Genomic DNA, 20,234 nt, shown 5'->3' with positions numbered 1-20,234 from the left:
CCAGACGCGAGTGCCTGTTTCTTTCTCCCCCCTCCGCCCGCTGCCTTAGTAGGGCCCTGCCCTGTGCAGCTCTGTACCTTCGCCCTGGGGGATCCTCCGCCGCTGCTGCCGTGCAGTTAATGCTTTCGAGTGAGACCGGACGGAGCTGGGAGGGTGACGAAGAGCAGCTGCAGCAGCCGCTCCAGCCAGGGCAAACCGGGCCATGAGCAGCTGCGGCGATTCCCCGGCTGCTTCCCCCGACTAGCACGCCCGGCTGGCCTCAGGGGATGCCTGGTAGAGAAGAGGATGAGAAAAAGCAGGGTCTGCCGGATGGTCCTGGCCACTTGTCTGGGCTCTTTGCTCCTGGTGATCTTCTACTTCCAGAGCAGCCTGAACCCAGGTAAGTTAAACATTCACCCCGCCAGCAAATCTGCCTCTTTCCCGTCCTTCCCCGCCCTTTTAGCAACTTCGCTCCCTTTGGGGATTCATTTTTCTTCCCCCCCCCCCACCCCAAACTTTCGGTCCTTTTCTTCCTAAAGTTTCTTTCTCGTTAAATACTTGAATCGCAGGGAAGCTTTTAGGGGCTGCTCTCCTTAGCCTTAAGAACGCCCCCCCCCCAAAAAAAACCCCCTTTCTGTTCCAAAGATGCAAAATGCAAGGTGCCCATTAAAAAGAGTGCCAGACTGTGATCACTGGACACCTTCAGAAGTTTTTTGTAAAATACAATCGTAGTGCTTAAAAAACCCAAAACAGTAAAATGGGTTCAATTTATGATTCTGGTCACTGTTGCTTGGGAGGCAGTCATCTAGAATTCAGTGAGCCTTCTGGGAAAGCACAAGTTTTAAATAGAATGCTGGATCAGGCTCCAAATATTTTCTTCCAAACTTTTCAACACCTGGATTTCATTGGGAGAGTTTGAGTGTGTCGTTAATTCTCATCCTGAAATCAAGAGGACATAAAAATACTTAAATTGGCAGGGTTCAGCCCTACAACAGCCTCCCTAGCAACATGATCCATATTCAGATAACGGTCAGTCAGTGTCTGAGGAAGACCTTGGAATGTAGGCATGCCTCTTCCTACTGGGGGTTCAGGGGCCACCACTGAGAAAGCCCTTCCATATGCCATAGTTCATCATAGAGGAAGGTAATGTGTTGGTAGATGTCTACTAATTTGAATGGTACTTTTCTTGAAATTAAGGCCCTTTTGATTTTGCTGGAATGTGCTTCTAAGTGCCTCAGGGTTTGGAGGATCAGAGCTCAATCCCCAGCCTTTAGTTCTATGGCTGTCAGTGGAAATGAAGCCACTCCGGATCTGTGAATTCAAATGGACCTTTTGCTGTTGGTAACTTTCATGAAACAAGACGGAGCTCTGTGGGTTGACTTATCTGAGCTGTGGCACAGTGTGTGTTAATGCCAGGTACGTGAAATACTTCAATAAGCAGATACCAACTTGCTGGGAAATCCTTGTTGAGTTGAATCAAGGAAGCGGCCCCAGGGCAGAAGTCTCTTTGAGATATTACATATTTTCTAGGTAAGATCACTTGCCTTGGTAGATGCACAGGCCGCGGGAGGATGTGGAAACAAGGGCATACCCTGTGCAAGCAAACCTGTATGTGGGAGCTGATCTTGAAATAGACACTGGTGTAATTCAGTGAGTCTGTAGCAGAGATGGAACTGGGTCAGCCGGATTCTTGCCCAGCTCTCTGTCTAGTGATGCCCCTTTGCATGGCATTCTCTGGGGGATACAAAAAGTTCTCCAAACTAACTGAGAGTGATTTGTGCATGCAGCTGCAGTGTGATGTTTTTCTTGCACATATGTCTCATTTTCACTGGTGGAGGATGCTGCGGAAGATCTGAAAAGTACAGTGTCAAGCCAGCAAAATGTCTAATAGTTGTCTGGGTTCTAGATAGAGGTCCTCTGAGGTGGGACCATGGCTCAGTGGCAGGGCAAGGGCATCTGCTTTGCTTGCAAAAGGTGCCATGTTCAGTCCGTGGGATCCCTCCTTGAAAGGGTCAGATAGCAGGCGATGCAAAAAAATCCTGAGACTCTCGAGAGTTGGAGACCTTCAGAGTAGACAGCTCTGACCTAGATCGACCAGTGGGCTGACTTGGTACAGAGCAGCTTCACAGTGACCCCCCTGGCTCTGATCTAGACACACACACACACAACTGTGTGCTACCGAATGCATAGCAAACCGCAATTCAGATAGACAGACTATCAGGAACCATGGCTTTTATTTGTCACCTTCACATTCTGGCTTTCTTCTGTCATGGAGCTCAAGGCAACACCCATAGGATTCTCAGAAAGCTTCCCATCTAGGTACTGACCAGACCCAGGTCATCTTAGCTTCAGCAAGGCTGGTGAGTCATGTGCCTTCTGATCACATGTAGGAGAAGTAAGGGACTGAATCCTCAGGATGGAGGAAAGATGAACCAGAGGAGACAAAGGCCTCTCCAAGTGGGAAACTGTCCCAACCCCCCTCCCTTTCCTGTGGGATTGAATCTTCACGCCTGCTTCCTCTTCCCTTCCCCATCAGTGTACTAGCCCCATTGCAGATAATTTGAGTATGTGGTGTTTTTCAGTCCTGGGAACATGCTCCTATGACCCCTCTGGAGCTAGGACCATGTGCCCAAAAAGACTGCTGTGCATCCTTGGTCCTAAACGGATTGTAGTATTTGGTTTTGGGAGAACAAGCTAGAATAAGGGTTGGATCCAGCCAGCTTTTTTCACTCCTTCTCATCTGATTCTCCTCCTTACTGTAGCTCCCATCCCACATGCAGGTCCCATGACTCCCAGCATTGCCTGGGGGAGGATTTAAAGGGGACCCCTTCCTCCCTTTTTGAGCACTGGAAGAGCAGGTTGGATCCAAGTGTAAACTCACTTCTTGCATGTGTGTTTTGATTTGACATGTTGCATTTAATCTCTGGATAAAAATCCTTCTGGAGTCCATACCATGAGTGCAGTTCAGAATAAGTTAAACACACTTTCGGTAAGTATTTAAACGCCCAACTGAGTGTCTGTTGCATCGATGTCAGTGGGATTTAAACACACTACACTCTCTGGATGAGGCCCGAAGTCTGTGTAACTAGGAAAAAGACTTTCAATCAATTAGAGCTTAACTTTTTAAAATTAATGCAATATTTAATGAGTTATGTCAAGACCAGAGATCATGGGTGCTGTTTTATGAAGACAGCAACTAATGAACATGGATTTTTGTTTCATTTTCATTTTCCGTTAAGTCACGGCAGATACATTGGCTCAGTCAAGGAACTAAGAGCATTGGCAACAGTGCCATCATCCATGAACAGACCTCCACAGAGGGACCACCTTAATTTAAAGCTGATACAAAACCTATAGCTAATGCTCCAATAGATTAATCTGCTAATTAATTCAATGAATTATTTCAGCTATACAACTAAACAGCTCAGGCTTGAGAAGGTTTCTGATCGCCCTGTCTGTTTGCTACAAAGTACTAACTTGGCATTTTCTGAAAAATATGATGGTATGAAAGTTAGGCTTTGATTTTCTACTGCCATTTTTCATGATGCAGCTGTTATCATAAATTTAGCTGATCAAAGTTTCCTTCTTGTAATCAGTATGGATGAAAAGAGATGACATTTCAATTTTATTTTATTGGGGGAAGGTATAATTGAGTTGATGAATAACAGACAGTTTGAACAGGGCATGATGAGGTTGGTATGTTATAAAATTTACCGTTATGGGATCGTACAGAGTTTACTGGACAGCTTCTACATTTTTGAGAAAACTGTGTTTGAACCTTTGCCTGCCAATCATGTACTTTGAAAGTAACAGCAGTTTTATCTCAATGAAATTCTCACTTGATAAAATTTACCACAAGAGGTGCACAACCCTGAGCCGCACTGAATTTGGGGGGAAAGATTTGCACTAACAGTGCAAATGTCCGTCACCAGAAATAAAGTGGTTTTGCATTGCTTTGGGTAGAACTGCTCTGATCGTGTTGAGTAAGAGAGGTCAGGATTCCATGACCTGGCTTGGCTGTTTACTTTTTAAAGAAAAAGCAAATAATTCCGCAGACACCTGTATTAACAAAAATGTATCAGTCTGGAGGGAAGGAAACCTAGTGTGGGAAAATGGAGCAGCGTCATAGACGTGATTCTACAGGTTGGTGGACTGATAGCTGTGAATAACCAGAGCTAAGCCTGGATCTTCTCTGCTTTGTGTTAAGCCCCCAAGCCCTTTGCTTGCTTCAAGTATGGGCTGCTGGGATGGTTGGAGGAATCGCACTTTGTTTCCCAATAGGCTGTTTTCTGCCCAGGAAAGTGGCTCTATGTAAGAGCCATCTTGGAAATGATAGGCAAGCTCTTTGTGGCAGCAATACAGTGTTCTTTTGTTGCTTGGTAAACTTTGTGCTTGTCTCACCTGGTCCTGATTCTCGTATCTGTGTTTTGTAGAATCTGCTTGAGTCTTCTTAACCTGCAAGTGATCCTTACAGGCTCTCTGGGAGGATGAACCTTTAATGCCCCTCTAAGTTCTTGTACTGGGTCTGTTCAGTTTCTCCTTAACTTATTTATCCTGATGAAGGTCTTCTGTTGCTTCCATGTCTTTCTGGTTCCTGTCTATCCTGGAGCCAGAAGTTACATCTTCAGTTCTACTTCTGTCCCTTTTCATTCCGGCCTAACCTTGATGCCCCAGGGCCTCAATTTTCAGCCCGTCCTGCCAACTGCCTCTGCTTTAAGTCTGAATTGCCGGCTAGTGCTGAGTTTTGTCTCATGGAATTTTCTCAAGGTCCTTTTTGCCTCTTTGCTTAGAATATTTAAGTATATATAAATGAAGACATATTTTCCGGGAGGACTTTTTAGTTGAACCTTATCTAAATACAGGTTTGGTGTGAATTTTAACCTTGGCGGAACTTGGCTGATCCTGGGGGTTGGACTTTCTTGTGTGTTCTGCTTTTATTTTTATTTTTTTCATTTGAAGAAGGCTAGCAAGCTACCCCAACAAAATAAGTGGGAGAATAGGCTGTACTAATACTCATATTCGAATATTTCTTTATATTAATGAGTATAAACTGTTTGGTGCAGTGGTTAAGTGTGCGGACTCTAATCCGGGAGAACCGGGTTTGATCCCCCACTCCTCCACTCACAGCTGCTGGATGACCTTGGGTAAGCCATAGTTCTGTCAGAGCTGTTCTTGAAAAAGAGCAGTTTCTGTCAAGAGCTCTCTCAGCCCCACCTACTTCACAGGGTGTCTGTTGTGGGGAGGGGAAGGGAAAGGAGTTTGTAAGCCACTCTGAGACACCTTTGGGTAGTGAAGGGCGGGGTATAAATCCAATCTCTTCCTCTCCTTCATCTCCTTCTTCTCAATATTCACATGTTATAGTAGGTTTTACCCCTGGCTGTAGAGATTTCACTACTTGGCATAGTTTGGGTCAGATAACATAGGTATATATATATCTGCAAAAGCTCACGTGATAAAAGTAACAACACTAATCATGCCTACTCAGAAGCAAGTCCCACTGTATGTGGTGGGGATTATTTCCAAGCAGGGGTCATTTCCTGCGGGAGCGCACAGGAGCGGAGCTCCGGCAGTAAGGAGCCCAGGGGGCGGGCACATGCAACAAGCCCCACCCCCTGCTCCCAGCAGCCCTCAGTCAGGCCACGAGGAGCAAGAAGCATCCAGGTAAGTTGCAGAGGCCCCACCTACCCCGGCACGCCTTCAGGTACAAGCTCTCCCTCCTCTGTGAGGACAGATCTGCACGTCCCCCCCCAAAATAGCTAGCAATCCAAAACAGTCCAGTGGAGCCTGAGCGGTGGGTGTTGCCTTCTGACACACTTCCGGTGATGTCAGGGGGTGTGGCATATGCAAATAAGTCATGCTAATGAGTTATGCTAATGAGCTCCTGCACCTCTTTTTCTACGAAATGACCCCTGCTTCCAGGTTAGTGTGTACCCTAAGCAAAGTTACAGCCTTGTAATCCCATTTACTTTAATTGCCTTAGAAGGGTATAACTCTGTTTAGGATTGCACTATGAATCAGCTACTCTTTGAAATGACGGTCTGCCCTCTTCAAGTAGAGAGATGACTGTCTTTCAAGTTCATAGTTTTTCTTTCAGTTCTTTGTTATCGTGAAAGAGAGAGAAAAATCCCAGATTAAGTAACCATCTAGGTTTCATGTAAACCAGTGGAATCCACATAAGATTTCTTGTATTTGCTTTTATTTTAAGGGTGTCTCCACACATAGATTTCTCTCTCTCTCTTTCTCTCTCTGTCTCCCTCCCTTCCTCCCTTCCCTTCGTGTGTTAATGTATTCAGATGGTCTAAAATTTGCAAAACCTGATACAAACAGGCAGCAATTGTATTCTGAGGTATAGTTCTGTCCCAAGCCAAATTCCAATGTACTTTAGGGGTGAAAATGGTCCCAAAATTTTAAAAAAAGTTTTATGGATGGCATAAGTCATTGTGTTTTACAATATGTACATATCCAGAGCCTGAAAATGTACTTTTGCACAAGGTGGAGGATAACTGCATTAATAATGACATTAAAAATTCGATTTTAATTAATCTGGGAGGGTGGAATACAAATCTTAAAATAAATAAATAAATTTATTTATTGGTCTGGGTATTTTTCTATTCTGTGAACATACCTCTGCTTCATGAAGCAAATGTCACTAATGTTCAGGTGACAGAGTCCTAAGAGAAAAATGTTATAGAGCCATTTATGTATGCATTCTGCCACAAAAGTCGAAACTGGGGTAGGACTGTACCTCATACTAGGGATCTGAGGTCAAAGAGTGGTGTGAAGCTTTCTGGTGATCAGGATCTGCTGAACATTGGCAAGATCAGAACGATGCACTGATGATGGACTAACAGTGCAAACCTACGCAGGTCTACTCACAATCCTACTGATACCTGCTCAGTGGGCCTTGCTCCCCGGAATGTATTATACCAATAAGTATATACAAAATGCAGCTGCTTGCATGCTGAACCAGTTGTTTGACTGTATTTACAGGCTGGAAACCACAAACAAATCCTTAACTATCAGCCAGGTTTATTAATATGTGCAGGAGGTATGCAACTGTGAATTCCAATCAGGTCTGTTAGTCATAGAGGTCTTGTGCACTGTGCAGACCTAATCTTTCTCTGTCTAGAATTTCCTCCTGTCCCACCCCCTTTTGTGGTAAGGCACAGCCCTTTCTGACTTGCACTTCCTAATTGCTTCTGGGTGAGACCTCATGCAGGCCGTTTCTGTTACATTACTTACAGGAACTGTAAGCAGAAGGTGAGGCAGAGAAAGCAGCGCCTTAAAAGAGAAATGTCCAACATGATTTAACTGTAGCTGTATTGGTGTAACTCAGGCCCTCCTTTCCCATATCTTTACCTCCAGTTCAACGTCCTGCATCTGAACCCCACCCAAATATGTCTGAAAGCAAAACAGACTATCCAGCAAGTTGACAACCATTCTGTTATTGTCTTAATATAGGGGAACAGTTGTCAATATCCTGAATAGATTGGAAAGCTCATGTTGGAATAAATGTTGTTAGTTGTTAAGGTGTCTCTGCACTCCTGTCTGGTTTCCTCTTTTCCCTTCCCCCAGGGTATATATGTGGACTCAGATGAACAGACCAGTGGAGTACCTAGCCTATTTGGCATCCGGAGCGAATAATTTTTTGACACCCCCTTCCTCTATTTTTTTTTTTGCTGTCAGGTCACAGCTGACTTATGGCAGCCCCAGTAGGGTTTTCAAGTCAGCTGTGACTTGAGAGCAAAAAACCCAACCGTTACACCACCCATGTTTTGAGCAGGCACTTGGGAGGGCGTCTTTCTCCATTTTGAAGCCCAAGAGCTGATCATCCCAAACGAGGTATTTTTGAGAGCTAGGAGTCTGCCTTTGTACTAACTTTTACTAACTAACACTAGCCAAAACAGTGATCACGAGCTTCACCAGACTGGATGTTAAGAAACACACTACCCCCCACCAATGTTCCCTCTAAGCTGTAGAGTCTTGTGAGCAGAAATTCTACTTTGTGAGCTGTCATTAAAGGTGTGAGTGAGCGATTTGGCTGCTGCATAAATTAGTTTGCTCTGGAGCCCCATCCTTCCTGAGCTGAGACAAAAATGTGTGAGCCAGAGGCTAAAAATCTGTGAGCTAGCTCACACTAACTCAGCTTAGAGGGAACACTGCCCCCCACCCCATTGTTCCAAAGGACTAAAGTCAAACTAGAGAATCTCGCAGTAGAAACTGGAGGCGGGATGGGGGGCATTTTTGCAACCCCAGCAGAACCAGTGCCACTGTGGCAATGCCAACTGATATCAAGCCCAGAATCATAGTCCAAGCAGGGTGGAAGCCCAGCAGAACCAGTGCAATGTACAGTGCCCAACAAACCCAGTCCTCTTCTGTTCATAATATTAACAAAGGTTTGCTGCTATACTAGTCTTAAATACATTATACACCAAGCATGATAGGGATGAGAAGGTCTTGAGACCAAGAAGTGAAAATAAGGGGGGGGGGCATGAGAAATTTAGGTGAAGGGAGACAGAAATGAATGAGAAACATGTAGAAAAGAGGGAGAAAAATTAAGAGAGGGAAAGGTTGTTTTATCTTGCTGCAACACCCTAACTACTGCTTTGCAAGATCTGGCTGAACTGGGTGCAAGGAAAGGAAGAGAGAAAGGCTTGACTACTGGAGAATATGACTGGCAGACTGGCAATTACTGTAGAAGTTCTCAGCCTGAACAGCTTGGTTGTATTATCTCTTATGAAAGTTTGCTTCGGTCTTGGAGAAAGAAAAATCTAGCTGATCCTAGAGTGCTTTTTGCTATACTCAGACTTCCCTGCATCCCTAGTGGCTGCAGTCAGAACTGCATTTTAAAAATAAAAGGAAAGACATTCAGCTGGATGCAGCATGATCTTGGCTTCAAGGGCCCCCTTCTAGGTCCTTCCTCAAGCTGCCTCCGGGGCAGAGCACACCCCTCATCCCACCCTTGGTACACTTTGGAATAGACCTTCTCTGCACTGGGCTGCTTCCTCCAATTCATGCCAGATACGCTGGATTCTTTCCCCAGGCCCATTCATGTTTTTCACCACTTCTTGATGCAGAGGCCTTTACTCCTAGGTCTCTTCCCATGGGGGGGGGGGTGCAGCAATTAAGGCATAAGCAAGTCTTACATAACAGAGTTGAAATTCTCCTGGTGTAAAATCTCCCAAAAGGCTATTCTTTGAATCATGGAACCTGCGGAGGGGGATTGGGCAAGATCAAGTGAAAAGTTGGTTGGTTTACTCCATGTTGTTAATCTGTGACAAGACCTGTTAAATCTTCAGTGTGCACCAATTACTATAATTAGGTGTAGGACTGTAACATTGCATGAGGCTTCAGCAGACTGGAGATATAGCAAATAGTCAACTGTCTACAAAGAGGAAATTAGGTTACCAAAGCAGATATTTTAGCTTCTTTCAGACAGTTGAAGCGTCTCTAAAATTTTCTTTGCTTCAAGAATATAATGACTAGCTTTGCCGTAGGTGCAAGGACTTCTGTTCAACAAGTGTGATTTTCCCTTCCCCACCATCAGAGTCTGCCAGACTGTCCAAAATAGGGGGCATTTCAGACCTCCATGGGAGGGGGGAGGCAGGAAAATCTCGCTGTATGAATGGAAGTCCTTGTACCCAAAGGGTTCCTAACACTGCCTGGGCAAATGCCTGGAGATCTGGGGGGTGGCGCCCGGGGAGGGCTGGGTTTGGAAAGGATGTGGTGTCTCTTGTGGGTGATGCTCTAGGCTGCCTTCTCTCAGTTTCAGTGATTTTTACGGTACAGACTAGGGAAAATTCCTAGTGCATTACTGTGCAGAGGCCGTTGTTTCTCCTGCTCCTCAATTTCTCTGAGGAAGAAAATTTGGGCTGGAGGTTGGTAATTTTCAGGTAATTGGGACTGCTGTGTCCACAGAAACACAAGTCAAGATCCAACCCAATATATCAATCTGCAGTGAAAGACTGGATTGTTAAACTCTGGAGATCTCTATTAAATTCATTGTTCTTTTGCACTCATTGTGGCTATATGTTTTAACTGCCAGGCCTACCTTCTAAAGGCCACTTTCCTTTTAAGAAGGAGTTCAAGATAGTAGTTGTTCAGAATGAAATGCATGCCCTTTAGTGACAACTTAGGGGGGGGGGGTTGTGTGATTTTTCCTGTATGAGTTTATTCGGCATCTCAAAGGCAGTAATGATCAAGGCAACTACAAGGACTGTAGTAAATTATATATGCAAATTAACTGTGGATCTCCAGACTCTGAGAGAGAGGGGTTTTTTTTCTTTCATCCCCCTGGGGGGAGGTTTTTATTGATTTTTTTTCCAGACTACAAAACTACAACAGAAAATATAGGAAAGGGAACTACATCTAGGGAATAAAGAAAAAAGACCCAAAACTAACTGAAAACCCAAGAGTAGGAGATCATACATCAGTTTAACACCATGCTATTTTCAAACAGCTACTAATAATGCAATGAATTTAGTCGGTTATGCTAGATTAATTATCGTTTAACCATCCCTTTAACTGTTTAAAGAAATTCCCAGAGCATCCCCAAGTTATTTCAACATTTTTCCAGGCACAAATCAGAGTCCTTCAGCCCTTATTTATTCTTATCTTTTCTAATCCTCAGTTTATATGGGCTTTTGGGGGCAGCTGCCCCCTTTTCAGATGGGGAGTCCTCGTCCGAAGACCCCGAGCCCAACTTGCCATCAGATTTGCTTTCTTTTCCCTCCCCTTTGCCCTCTTCTGGTTTCCCAAGGTATGTCCACAAAAATTCACGTGCTTTAAAAACAGAGTCAATCTTTTCTTTTTTTATCGTTGAGCTTGAAAATGACGCCTTCTGGGGTTAACCACCTATAACTGCTGCCATTTGTTTGTAAGAAAAGGATTAATTCTTTATAATTCTTTCTCTTCTGTCTTATGTCAAATGGAAGGTCTTTTAAAATCCTGATATTATTGCCCCGAATTTTCAAGGGTATTCCCGAAGTTGCTTTCAAAATAGCGTCTCTCACATGTCTCTTCGAGAATCTGACCATTATTTCCCCAGGCAGATTATTTTTCTTGATATACAATGAATAGGACCTTTAGACCACATCCATCTCGCTGCAAAGGTATTCCACTGTTAAATCTGTCACTGGGGCTATTGCTTCACTCAACCGTTGCTTCAGATTCTCTCCTTCAATTTCCGGGACCGCTTGAAACCGTAGGACCAGATTTGCTTTATCCATTTGTAGCTGTAAAAGTTTTGACTCTTCCGTAGCTTGCTTCGTTTCCAGCTTTTGCACCTTTTTCTTAACTTTTTTAGTGATGACGTCCATTTCCTTCACCTTCTCTCCCATTTGCTCTGTTGCTTTTAAAGATTGAGTCAGTTGCATCTGCTGCGCTGCCACACTCTGCCCAATTGTTGATAGTTGTTGTTTAATGCCAGTGATCTCGTCCAGCAGGGGGTGCAGAGAGTCAGCCAAGAGTTTTGAGAGCTCAGTGACCTCATCCGTTCGAGGACTGCTCCCTAGTTTTGGTTTCAGCAGCTTCTCTTTCTCCGGCTTTTTCCCCGCCATCTTTTTGGATTTGTTTACTTTTCAGAAAAGTTGATAAAGTCTCTGATATTCGCCCGAACGCTTTTCTGCGCTTTGGTAAGTCTCTTACAACAGTTTTAGTCACTTATTTTTCCCCTCCCCCCTCTTTCCTTCCGTGTTCCGTCTATGCATTTGGGAGGTACTCCTCCCCCGCTCGCTTTCCCGTCGCTCTTTAGGGGGAGCAGCTTCTTTTTATATCTTCATGCTTGCTTCAACCTGACTCACAGTTCATTTCAAAAGCCCCCTGGCTGGGAGCCTTTTACCAAGGCTCCGGGGGGGGGGGTCGCGACCCGTTGGACCCACACACACACACGCTGGTGTGCAGTTTACATCCCTGGAACATCCGGGAGATGCATCTGCCTGCGTGTTGCCATAAACCGGAAGCCTGAGAGAGCGTTTTTGATGGGCTTAAAGTGGAACTGGCTGATGATACCAACATGCCATAGCTTTCTGAGCTATTACCACGCCACAGCTGCGGACTGTTTTTTCTGCACAAGTCAGAATTGCACAGCATCAAACCAGAGAGAGAAGGAGAAACATTCTGCACCATGACTCTGGCCTGTAATTGTGCATATTGCTGTGTTTCTGGCTGGAAGATGAGCAGACTGAAGCACTGAACTTTCTTCTTGCAGATATTATGCGCAGAGACCCAATCCTGAAAGATCTCTTTGCCCAGAACTCATCCAAGAACTGTGGGAATTCTGCCCTGACATGATGGCAGCAGGCAGGACTTTGGCTTGGACACCATCCTCCATCCTCTCATCTCACCTCGTGACTTCATTTTGCCTGTTATAACTAGGCACAAGGGCAAAGTGTGGAGGGGCCTTTTAGGGTTTTTTTTTAATCAGTCATTTTTGCTACAGCTTTTGTCAGGGTCCTTTCCCATCTGTGTGTAACATGAGACCCTGTTATTGGCAAAGGAGTACAGTATAGTGACGCGATGCCGAAGGGCTGCGTGCCAGCAGAAATTGAAACACTCTCTCAAGTAGGCTGGGATTTTATTTGTTGAAAGACAGATGTGCAGTGAAGACTTGATAGTACAGGACCGGACCATAGTTCAGTGGTAGAGCTCCTGCTTAGCACGCAGAAGGTCCCAGTTTTGACCCCTGGCATTTCCAGGTTCAGGGAGTAGATGATGTGGAAGACCTCTGAGAGAGACCCCAGAGAGTTACAGTAGACAATGCTGACCAGGGGTCTGACTCCGTATAAGGCATTTTCCTAAGTGTTCATTCTTGCACATAAGCCATTGGGCCATGGCTGCTTGCAACGTAATTTAGTGTATGGCATCATATAGCCTAGATGGCTCTGTGCCAGTGTTCCCTCTAAGCTGAGTTAGTGTGAGCCAGCTCACAGTTTTTTACCCTCCGGCTCACACATTTTTGTCTTAGCTCAGGAAGGACGGCTCCAGAGCAAAGTAATTTATGCAGTATCCAAATTGCCTGCTCACAACTTTAATGCCAGTAGCTCAGAAAGTAGAATTTTTGCTCACAAGACTCCATAGCTTAGAGGGAACATTGCTCTGTGCCATAAAATCTAGTTACATAACTTACATACTTACATACATACTTACATACATACTTACCTGGACCAGGATTATTTTGTTTATATCTTGCTCTTTCCCGAGGAGTTTTACAGTAGTGGTGCCCATCAGACTATCCCAGCCATTTTTCTCAGTTCAGCTTTGTTGTTACTGGGCTGAGAGGCTACAGTTGGCTGAAGGCCACCCAGTGAGTTTCATGGCTATGGAGTGATCTGAACCTAAGTCTTAGTCCAAGGCCAATTTCCAGTCACTACATCTGCTGGTCCTCTTACGAGCTTCCTGTGTTCTTTCCCCTTTACGTGGAATTCTTTTTTGTTTCTCAAATCTTGTGGCTTCCTGAAAATGTCCTCATAAGAGATTTGGTAAATGAGGAGTTGATAAGGGATGTAAGCATCCCTTCCTGTTAAAAGAGGAACAGAATGCTGCAACTTACAAAGAGATGCAGAAGCAAATCAGGCAATTGAGAATCAAGTTCCAAATCAGATGCAAGGAGGGATAAATATCATGATCACTTCATTGTTTGCTTGGGTTGAAAAAACCTTGAAAGTGAGGATGAGGATGTAGAGCTGCTGAAGCCAATGGAATGAGTTTGTATATGTGCGACTTTGTTTTGAGTTTCATTCTGTCCTTTCTCCAATGAGCTCAGAACAGCATATGGGACCCCCTCCCCCTGAGTTTTATCCTGAGTACATCTCTGAAGTAGGTTAGGCTGAGAGTGCGTGATTGGACCCAAAAGTGGGTTTTGTAGCAAGGTGGATATTTGAACTCGGTTGCCTTTAAGAACATAAGAACATAAGAGATGCCAATGTTGGATCAGGCCAAAGGCCCATCCAGTCCAACACTCTGTATCACACAGTGGCCAACAATACCAGGTGCCATCAGGAGGTCCACCAGTGGGGCCAGGACATTAGAAGCCCTCCCACTGTTGACCCCTCCCCAAACACCAAGAAGACAGAGCATCACTTGCCCCAGAGTCCCTATCTATACCTTGTGGCTAATAGCCACTGATGGACCTCTGGTCCATCTTCATCTGCTTTACTTCATCAGCACAGTTCTCTTTTTTGTGAGTCTGGATCTTCCTGGTAGTGAACATAAATCTGCCAGCCCGAGACAGACAGATTAGGTGATGCTTTGAAGTCCCTGCCTAATACTGGGAAAGAGAGGAGAGGTGCACAGGCTGAACTACCAAAGCTAAGCCACTGTAAAACAAGTAGGATGGTAGGTCTGCCTGTAAAAAATGAAATTGGCATCCAACCTCATTTGAAGAACTGAATGGATGGATAATGGGTGTGGACATCTTAAAATGATATCCCAAGGTCAGAACAGCCCAGCTCTTACCCTGGTAATAAAGATTGTTCTGGTCATCTCAGTTTCAGGCCATAGAGATGTTACTGCTATTCTTCCAATCCAGTTCTCATCTGAGTTTCACTCTTCTTAGACTATTGACTTCAGTAGACGTAGAAGGGGGTAACAGTGCGAAGTTTGTCACTGTTTGTAATCAGGCCTTCTAGCATCTCATGCTGCATCCGGTATTTTTAAAAGGCTACTGGGCCACCTCGTTTCTTCTGATGAGCTGGTCCATTCTGCAAGGCCCACCTGAAGTCTTTTAAAATATCATGGGTGATATTAATTAGCAGCCATAAGCCTTTTCTGCAGCACATTTTCAGGTCTGAACAACAAATTTAGACTTCTATAGCAAAACTAGAAGAAATGTCTCCCTTATGGTAGAATAAAACAGTTTTTGTGGCCTGAAAGGAACCTTTGTTTCCTAAATCCAAATTTTTATCCTGTTGCAACATGTACATGATGAATCATGCATCCAGTCAGTGCTGTAGAGAATGTAAACTTGATCTGCTGAAGTCATTGATGTTGTTTTAAAAAATGCTGACTGATGGAAGTAGAATCAGAGCCTTAATCTTCAGTCGTCAAAGTGCTACATTGCCTTTAGCAGAACCTTTGAGGTTATAAATGACTATTTATCCACATGAGAACTTTACATCAGAAGTAAAACTGTTTATAAATATGGCCACATTTGCAGCATTTCCATGTAAATTCTACTGAACTGGAGATTTCCTCCAAATTTTAAATTTTTCCCTCAGCCCTTCACATACATAGATCGGGCTACACAGTCGCAACTTCGTCTCCTAACTGATCACCTTTTGGGGGCAAAACATGCAGTCTTTCATGTTATACAGAATCCTTCATTAGGCAGAATGCGGAGGAGCTTCGGGAGATTCTGAAACTTTCATCTGTCTTTGTAGCTTGTCCCATAGAACAGATCACTTCTGCATCCTTCACTGTTTGGAATAACATGGTAGAATCACTGGCTTAGATCGTTACTGACAAGAGTAAGTTCTGCCAGCAGAAAAAGAGACTGGTTTTGCCACTTCCCCACAAAGACTCCCCACATTGCCCATCACACTATTTTTGGGGGGTCTGCTGCCCCCCCCCCCCCGTGGGGGACATAATTTCAGTGAGCAGAGCAGGCTGAAGCATGAGGGTGATATTGGAAGCTCCATTTGCGGGAGCGCTGCTCTGCTCACTTTAAATAGGACTTAAGAATTTCTGTTTGTCAACTTCATAGAAGATGGTACCTTCAGAAGGGGAACAGTGTCGTCCCAGACTATCTGCTGATGGCCTCATTCCCTGGTTATAATTTTAACGGTTGTTACAACTAAATTGAAACAGCTGATCCTTTTAACATCAATGCTGAAGTTGGCTTTTCATGAGCTAGAAATTTGCTGCAGAACTCTAGGCTAAGTGTAGGCCACTGATAGCCAAGGGGCTGAGTTTTAAAAGACCCCCATTAGGCCCCTGAGCCATTTTCTTATATATTACTTTTTAAAAAGGCTCCTTAACAAAGCATAACTGTTGCTGAAAACTATACAGGGAGAGGTGGCCTTGCAGGTATGAGGCCCCAGGCTATGGAACCCTTTAAAAGGAAAACACAACGCATTGAATTGTGCTTGGAAATAGATAGTTAGCCAGGCAGCACTCACAAAGTATGTTCAACATGCATATTTTTACTGGCTCCATCTAGCATTTTTGTACCAAGTGAAGTTTTTGAGCAGTTACAGGGGTCACCCCATGTAAAGTGCATGGCATGGTGGTGACTGTGAGCCCAGTTCAAACAAGTTGCTGGGAATGTGCTAAATCGGTGGGTGAATTTCTAGAGTTGCCAACTCTGGCTTGGGAAATTCCTGGATATTTGGGGATGGTACTTGAGGATGCTGGAGTTTGGGGAGGGGAGGGAGTACGGTAGAGGTGCAGCGCCGTAGAGTCTGCCCTCTGAGGTTGCCATTTCATCACGGACAACCAACCTCTGCATGAGGGATGGGGGATCCCCTGGTTTTGGAGTACCTCCCCTGCTTCAGGGCTATCAGGAACTGGGGGAAATTACCCTACACCCAAAAAAACAGGCCAGAAACTGAAAACAAACGTGGTATGCTTACATCACCTGGAAACGAGGTAGGCACGGTGGTGACATCAGGGGATGACACTCTGAGTTTTGGGCAAAACTCTATGATAAGAAGCTAATTCTACCACAGACCAGAGCGTCATCCCCAATGTGCCTGCACTGTTGCGTTTATTTCCGGCTTCTTCCCTCCCCCCGCCTGGTAAGTGCACCCCCATCCACTTGGCAACCCTACTGTGTAGTCTGGAGGTAAGTTGTAATTCCAGGAGAACACCCATGGTCCACCTGGAGGTTGGCAACCCTAACTTCTGTCCTGCCCTTTGAAAGCAAGCCTCAGGACTGGATTTAAATGGGGTGCCCAGAACACACTTGTGTTGTCCCTTATGTCTTCTTTGAGCTTCAAACTTCTCTTTAAGTTTTTCTGCTATCCTTGCAAATCAGGCTCACATACTTAGTTAGGACACCAGAGGATATTTGACAAAGCTAGTGTTGGCCTGGTATGCTAAGTGAGCACACATTGTTTCTTTATACAGGTAGCAAAGAAATTTAAACAGTGCATCAAGCCAGTGTAGAGTTCTTTTGCTTCTCTGGCATCCCACTGAAACTAAATCTTAAAGTAAGTAGCTTAGGGGAAGGCTAGGTTCCCAGACCCCTGCTGGGCTAGGGGGATTCCCCCACTTTGGGGCCCCTCTCTCGTGCTGTTCAGCCGGCTGGCAGGGGGACTTACCAATAGCAAACTGAGGCCTAGGCCTCTGTTGCTGGCAATGTGGTGACATGACTTCCGGCGTGCACAAGAAACAATGTCATCATGTTGCCAATGACTCTTGGACACTCTGGTATTTGGGCAAAACCTCTATGCTAAAACTGGCTTCTACCATAGAGTTTTTGCAGAAATACCCGAGCATCCCTGCATCACGACAACATGATTACTTCACTTCTGGTGCATGCGGAAAGTAATGTTTACACATCACTGGAGACAGAGGCCTAGACCTCAGTTTGCTGTTGCTAAGTCTCTCCCCCCCCCCCCCCACACACACACTGGTAAGTTCACACACACACACGTTACTAGGGGGTACCTGGCAAACCTAGGGAAGGCCCAGCTAAAGCATTTGTTAGTGCTTATCCCTGGGAGGAGCAAGTTCAAGTGCTCTGTGTCTTGAGGTATCTGGGAGTGAGTCAGTGGCTAGAGCCAATGTTGCTAGCCCTTCGACTTGCTCTGTTCAAAATATGGGCCCTGATTTTTTATTTCTTGATCAAAAAAGAAGTTGCTGACCTGGGCGTATAGGCTCTGTACTTGGGGGCTTTCTCACAGGAAGCTTGGCTGGCAGCATCCCTTTGCTTTCTGTTAGGATTTCTATTTTAGCATTGCAAATATTGAAGCTAGCAAATGGGTTTGTTTTTCCTTGTGCATTTTTTTCTCCCTATGTGTTCTGTTTGCAGTGGCTGCTCAGACAGCGCTGTCTTGTTGCTGTGTTTGGGGTGGATTAAAGCTACTCTAAACTTTACAGCGATTTCCCCCTTGCCATAATTTTATACCTCACAAGCTTGGGAAAACTGAGCATTGGGGGGAGGGGGGTTATGATACACAGAAATCTTCTCTGCTTTGCTTTTGCTTTCCAGTCAGTCCTTGGCGCAACCATCCACATCAGCTCACGTTGTTCAGCTTTGGCCCAAGAAGCAGAAGGCATGGCTGCCGCAACCGGCCCACACCAAAGCCCCCCCCCCCTCCCGGGAGCTGCCTTCATCTGAGGACGTGCCCTAGGTTTCACCTTTGCTCCCTCCAGTGGGGATTCCAGAGGGGTAGTCCCGTTAGTCTGTTGCAATTGACCTAAACAGGAATGTTGAGGCCTCTTGAAGATTAACAAATTGTTTATCCCAGCATAAACTTTTTGTGTGGACAGGAGTCCCCTTCTTCAGATGCTGTCCATGGCTCCTCTGTAGACAAACGTTCAAAGTAGGAGGTCAAGTTGCCACAAAATGCTACAAAGTAAAATTAAAATCTAATCAGGTAAAATATAAAGACACCGTTTTGGTAACACTGCCCACCGATTAGAAAGCTGGTTTAGCGAAACTAGTGAATAGTCTCTGTACTTTTCTTGATTAGGTTAACATTGTGCACAATTACATTTCACATCTTCTTGAGCCTGGTTTTTTAAAAAAAATCATATTTGCTTCGCAGAAGGTCTTCCTAGTGTGATGTGATGGTTACAGTTGGGTAAATCTGGGTCCAAATCCCCACTTTCCATGAAATTTCCTGGGTGACCTTGAACCAGCCATTCTCCTTCAACCTGATCTGCCTCTTAGTGTTGTTGTGAGGACAAAATGGTGGAAGAGAGAACCAGAAACATTGCCTGGAGCTCCTTGGAGGAACAGTGGGATAAAAAATATACTAAATAGATAATAGTGAGGAGTCACACGTATCTGAAGAAGTCGGCTGTAAGTCACAAAAGGTGAAACAAAAGCCAGTTAGTCTTTAAGCATGCCCCATTTCGGTTTTTTTTGTGTGCTCTGGCAGCAGCTGATTCCCCCTAAGTCAAAGTAGTGAATGCTGAGGAAATGGGGGAATGACTGTTTAGAGAAAGAGGAAGCTTGTACCTTAGATAGCAAGTTGATGACAAATTAGCATTGTGTTGTATAGTTTTAATGATATACTGTATTCGTTTTAATGTTCTTTTATATATCCATCTGAATTTTATGTATTTATAGTGTATCTTACATTATTATTCCTCTAGGTAATGTTTTATATTGGCTGGTCGCTTGACCGTATAAATAAACTTGACTTGACTGTTAAGAGGACAGGCTTGTATGAGGCTGTAGCAGCTCTTTTTTCCTGGGCTGAGAGTATCTGGCTAGGAGGTGATGGTGTGCTTGCCCAAGGAGTCTCTGGTGAAATGGAGCCTGCCTCCTTCTTTCAGGATTCTCAACAGCTGGAGGGCGACTTCCACCCTGAAACTTCCAGTGCTGTGTGGTTTGGGTCCTGGGTGCCTGAGGCCAAAGGGTATAAATGAAGGCCCCTGCACACAGGCCTTCAAATTGGCCACCAAATGAGAAGGGAGCACTCACTGGGGAAGACCCTGATGCTGGGAAAGATTGAAGGTCAAAGAAGACGGGGATGGCAAAGGATGAGATGGTTAGACAGTGTCATAGATGCAACGAACATGAAATTGAGCCAACTTCAGAGGACAGCAGAAGACAGGAGGGCCTGGCGTGACCTGGTCCATGGGGCCGCGAAGAGTCGGACTCGACTGTGCGACTGAACAACAACAAGTCCTGGGTGCCTGAGGCCAAAGGGTGTAAATGAAGGCCCCTGCACACAGGACAGGTTGGCAGTGACTCCCTGTCGTGGATATTCTCATCAGAATTAATAGGCAGCCTTCAACTATGGCCTAGTATGTGGGGTTGGATCCTTTGGGACTTTCCTCTGTTTCAAGGAGCTTCTGTTGAAAAGACTTTTTACTCGGGAGGAGTAGTGCCTTCATTAGTGGAAGAGGTCCAACCCACTCCCCCCCAGCCCAGTTCAGGCAAAGACTTTGGGGAAATGTTAAGCAGTTCTTTGTACGTACAATATACAGAGCTTCGGTGTTTGGCACTAAGGACTGGCATCTGCTACCTGTAGCTTAAAGACTCTCCTTGGATTGGATGCCATTTGATGGGCTTAAACTGCCCTCCTTAACAATGCAGAGCATCTAAACATTGCTGAAGAAACGTCCTTTTAAAGCACAAT

General features: G+C 44.9%; 1 protein-coding gene across 1 annotated transcript in view; it reads left to right on the top strand.

The window, feature by feature from the left end:
- The first annotated feature begins 239 nt into the window (after positions 1-239).
- CHST13 (carbohydrate (chondroitin 4) sulfotransferase 13) overlaps positions 240-20,234 on the top strand; it is an 85,808-nt gene continuing 65,813 nt past the window's right edge. Inside the window, exon 1 of the mRNA XM_015429368.1 lies at positions 240-379. Within this exon, the coding sequence (XP_015284854.1) occupies positions 286-379 (94 nt within the window). The 5' untranslated portion in view covers positions 240-285. The remainder of the gene's footprint in view (positions 380-20,234) is intronic.

This window comes from Gekko japonicus, unplaced genomic scaffold (assembly GCF_001447785.1).
Source record: "Gekko japonicus isolate JY-2015 unplaced genomic scaffold, Gekko_japonicus_V1.1 scaffold12, whole genome shotgun sequence".
Classification (NCBI taxonomy): domain Eukaryota; kingdom Metazoa; phylum Chordata; class Lepidosauria; order Squamata; family Gekkonidae; genus Gekko; species Gekko japonicus.
The sequence above is the reverse complement of the archived record's forward strand: the minus strand, read 5'-3'. Positions and strand labels throughout refer to the sequence as shown.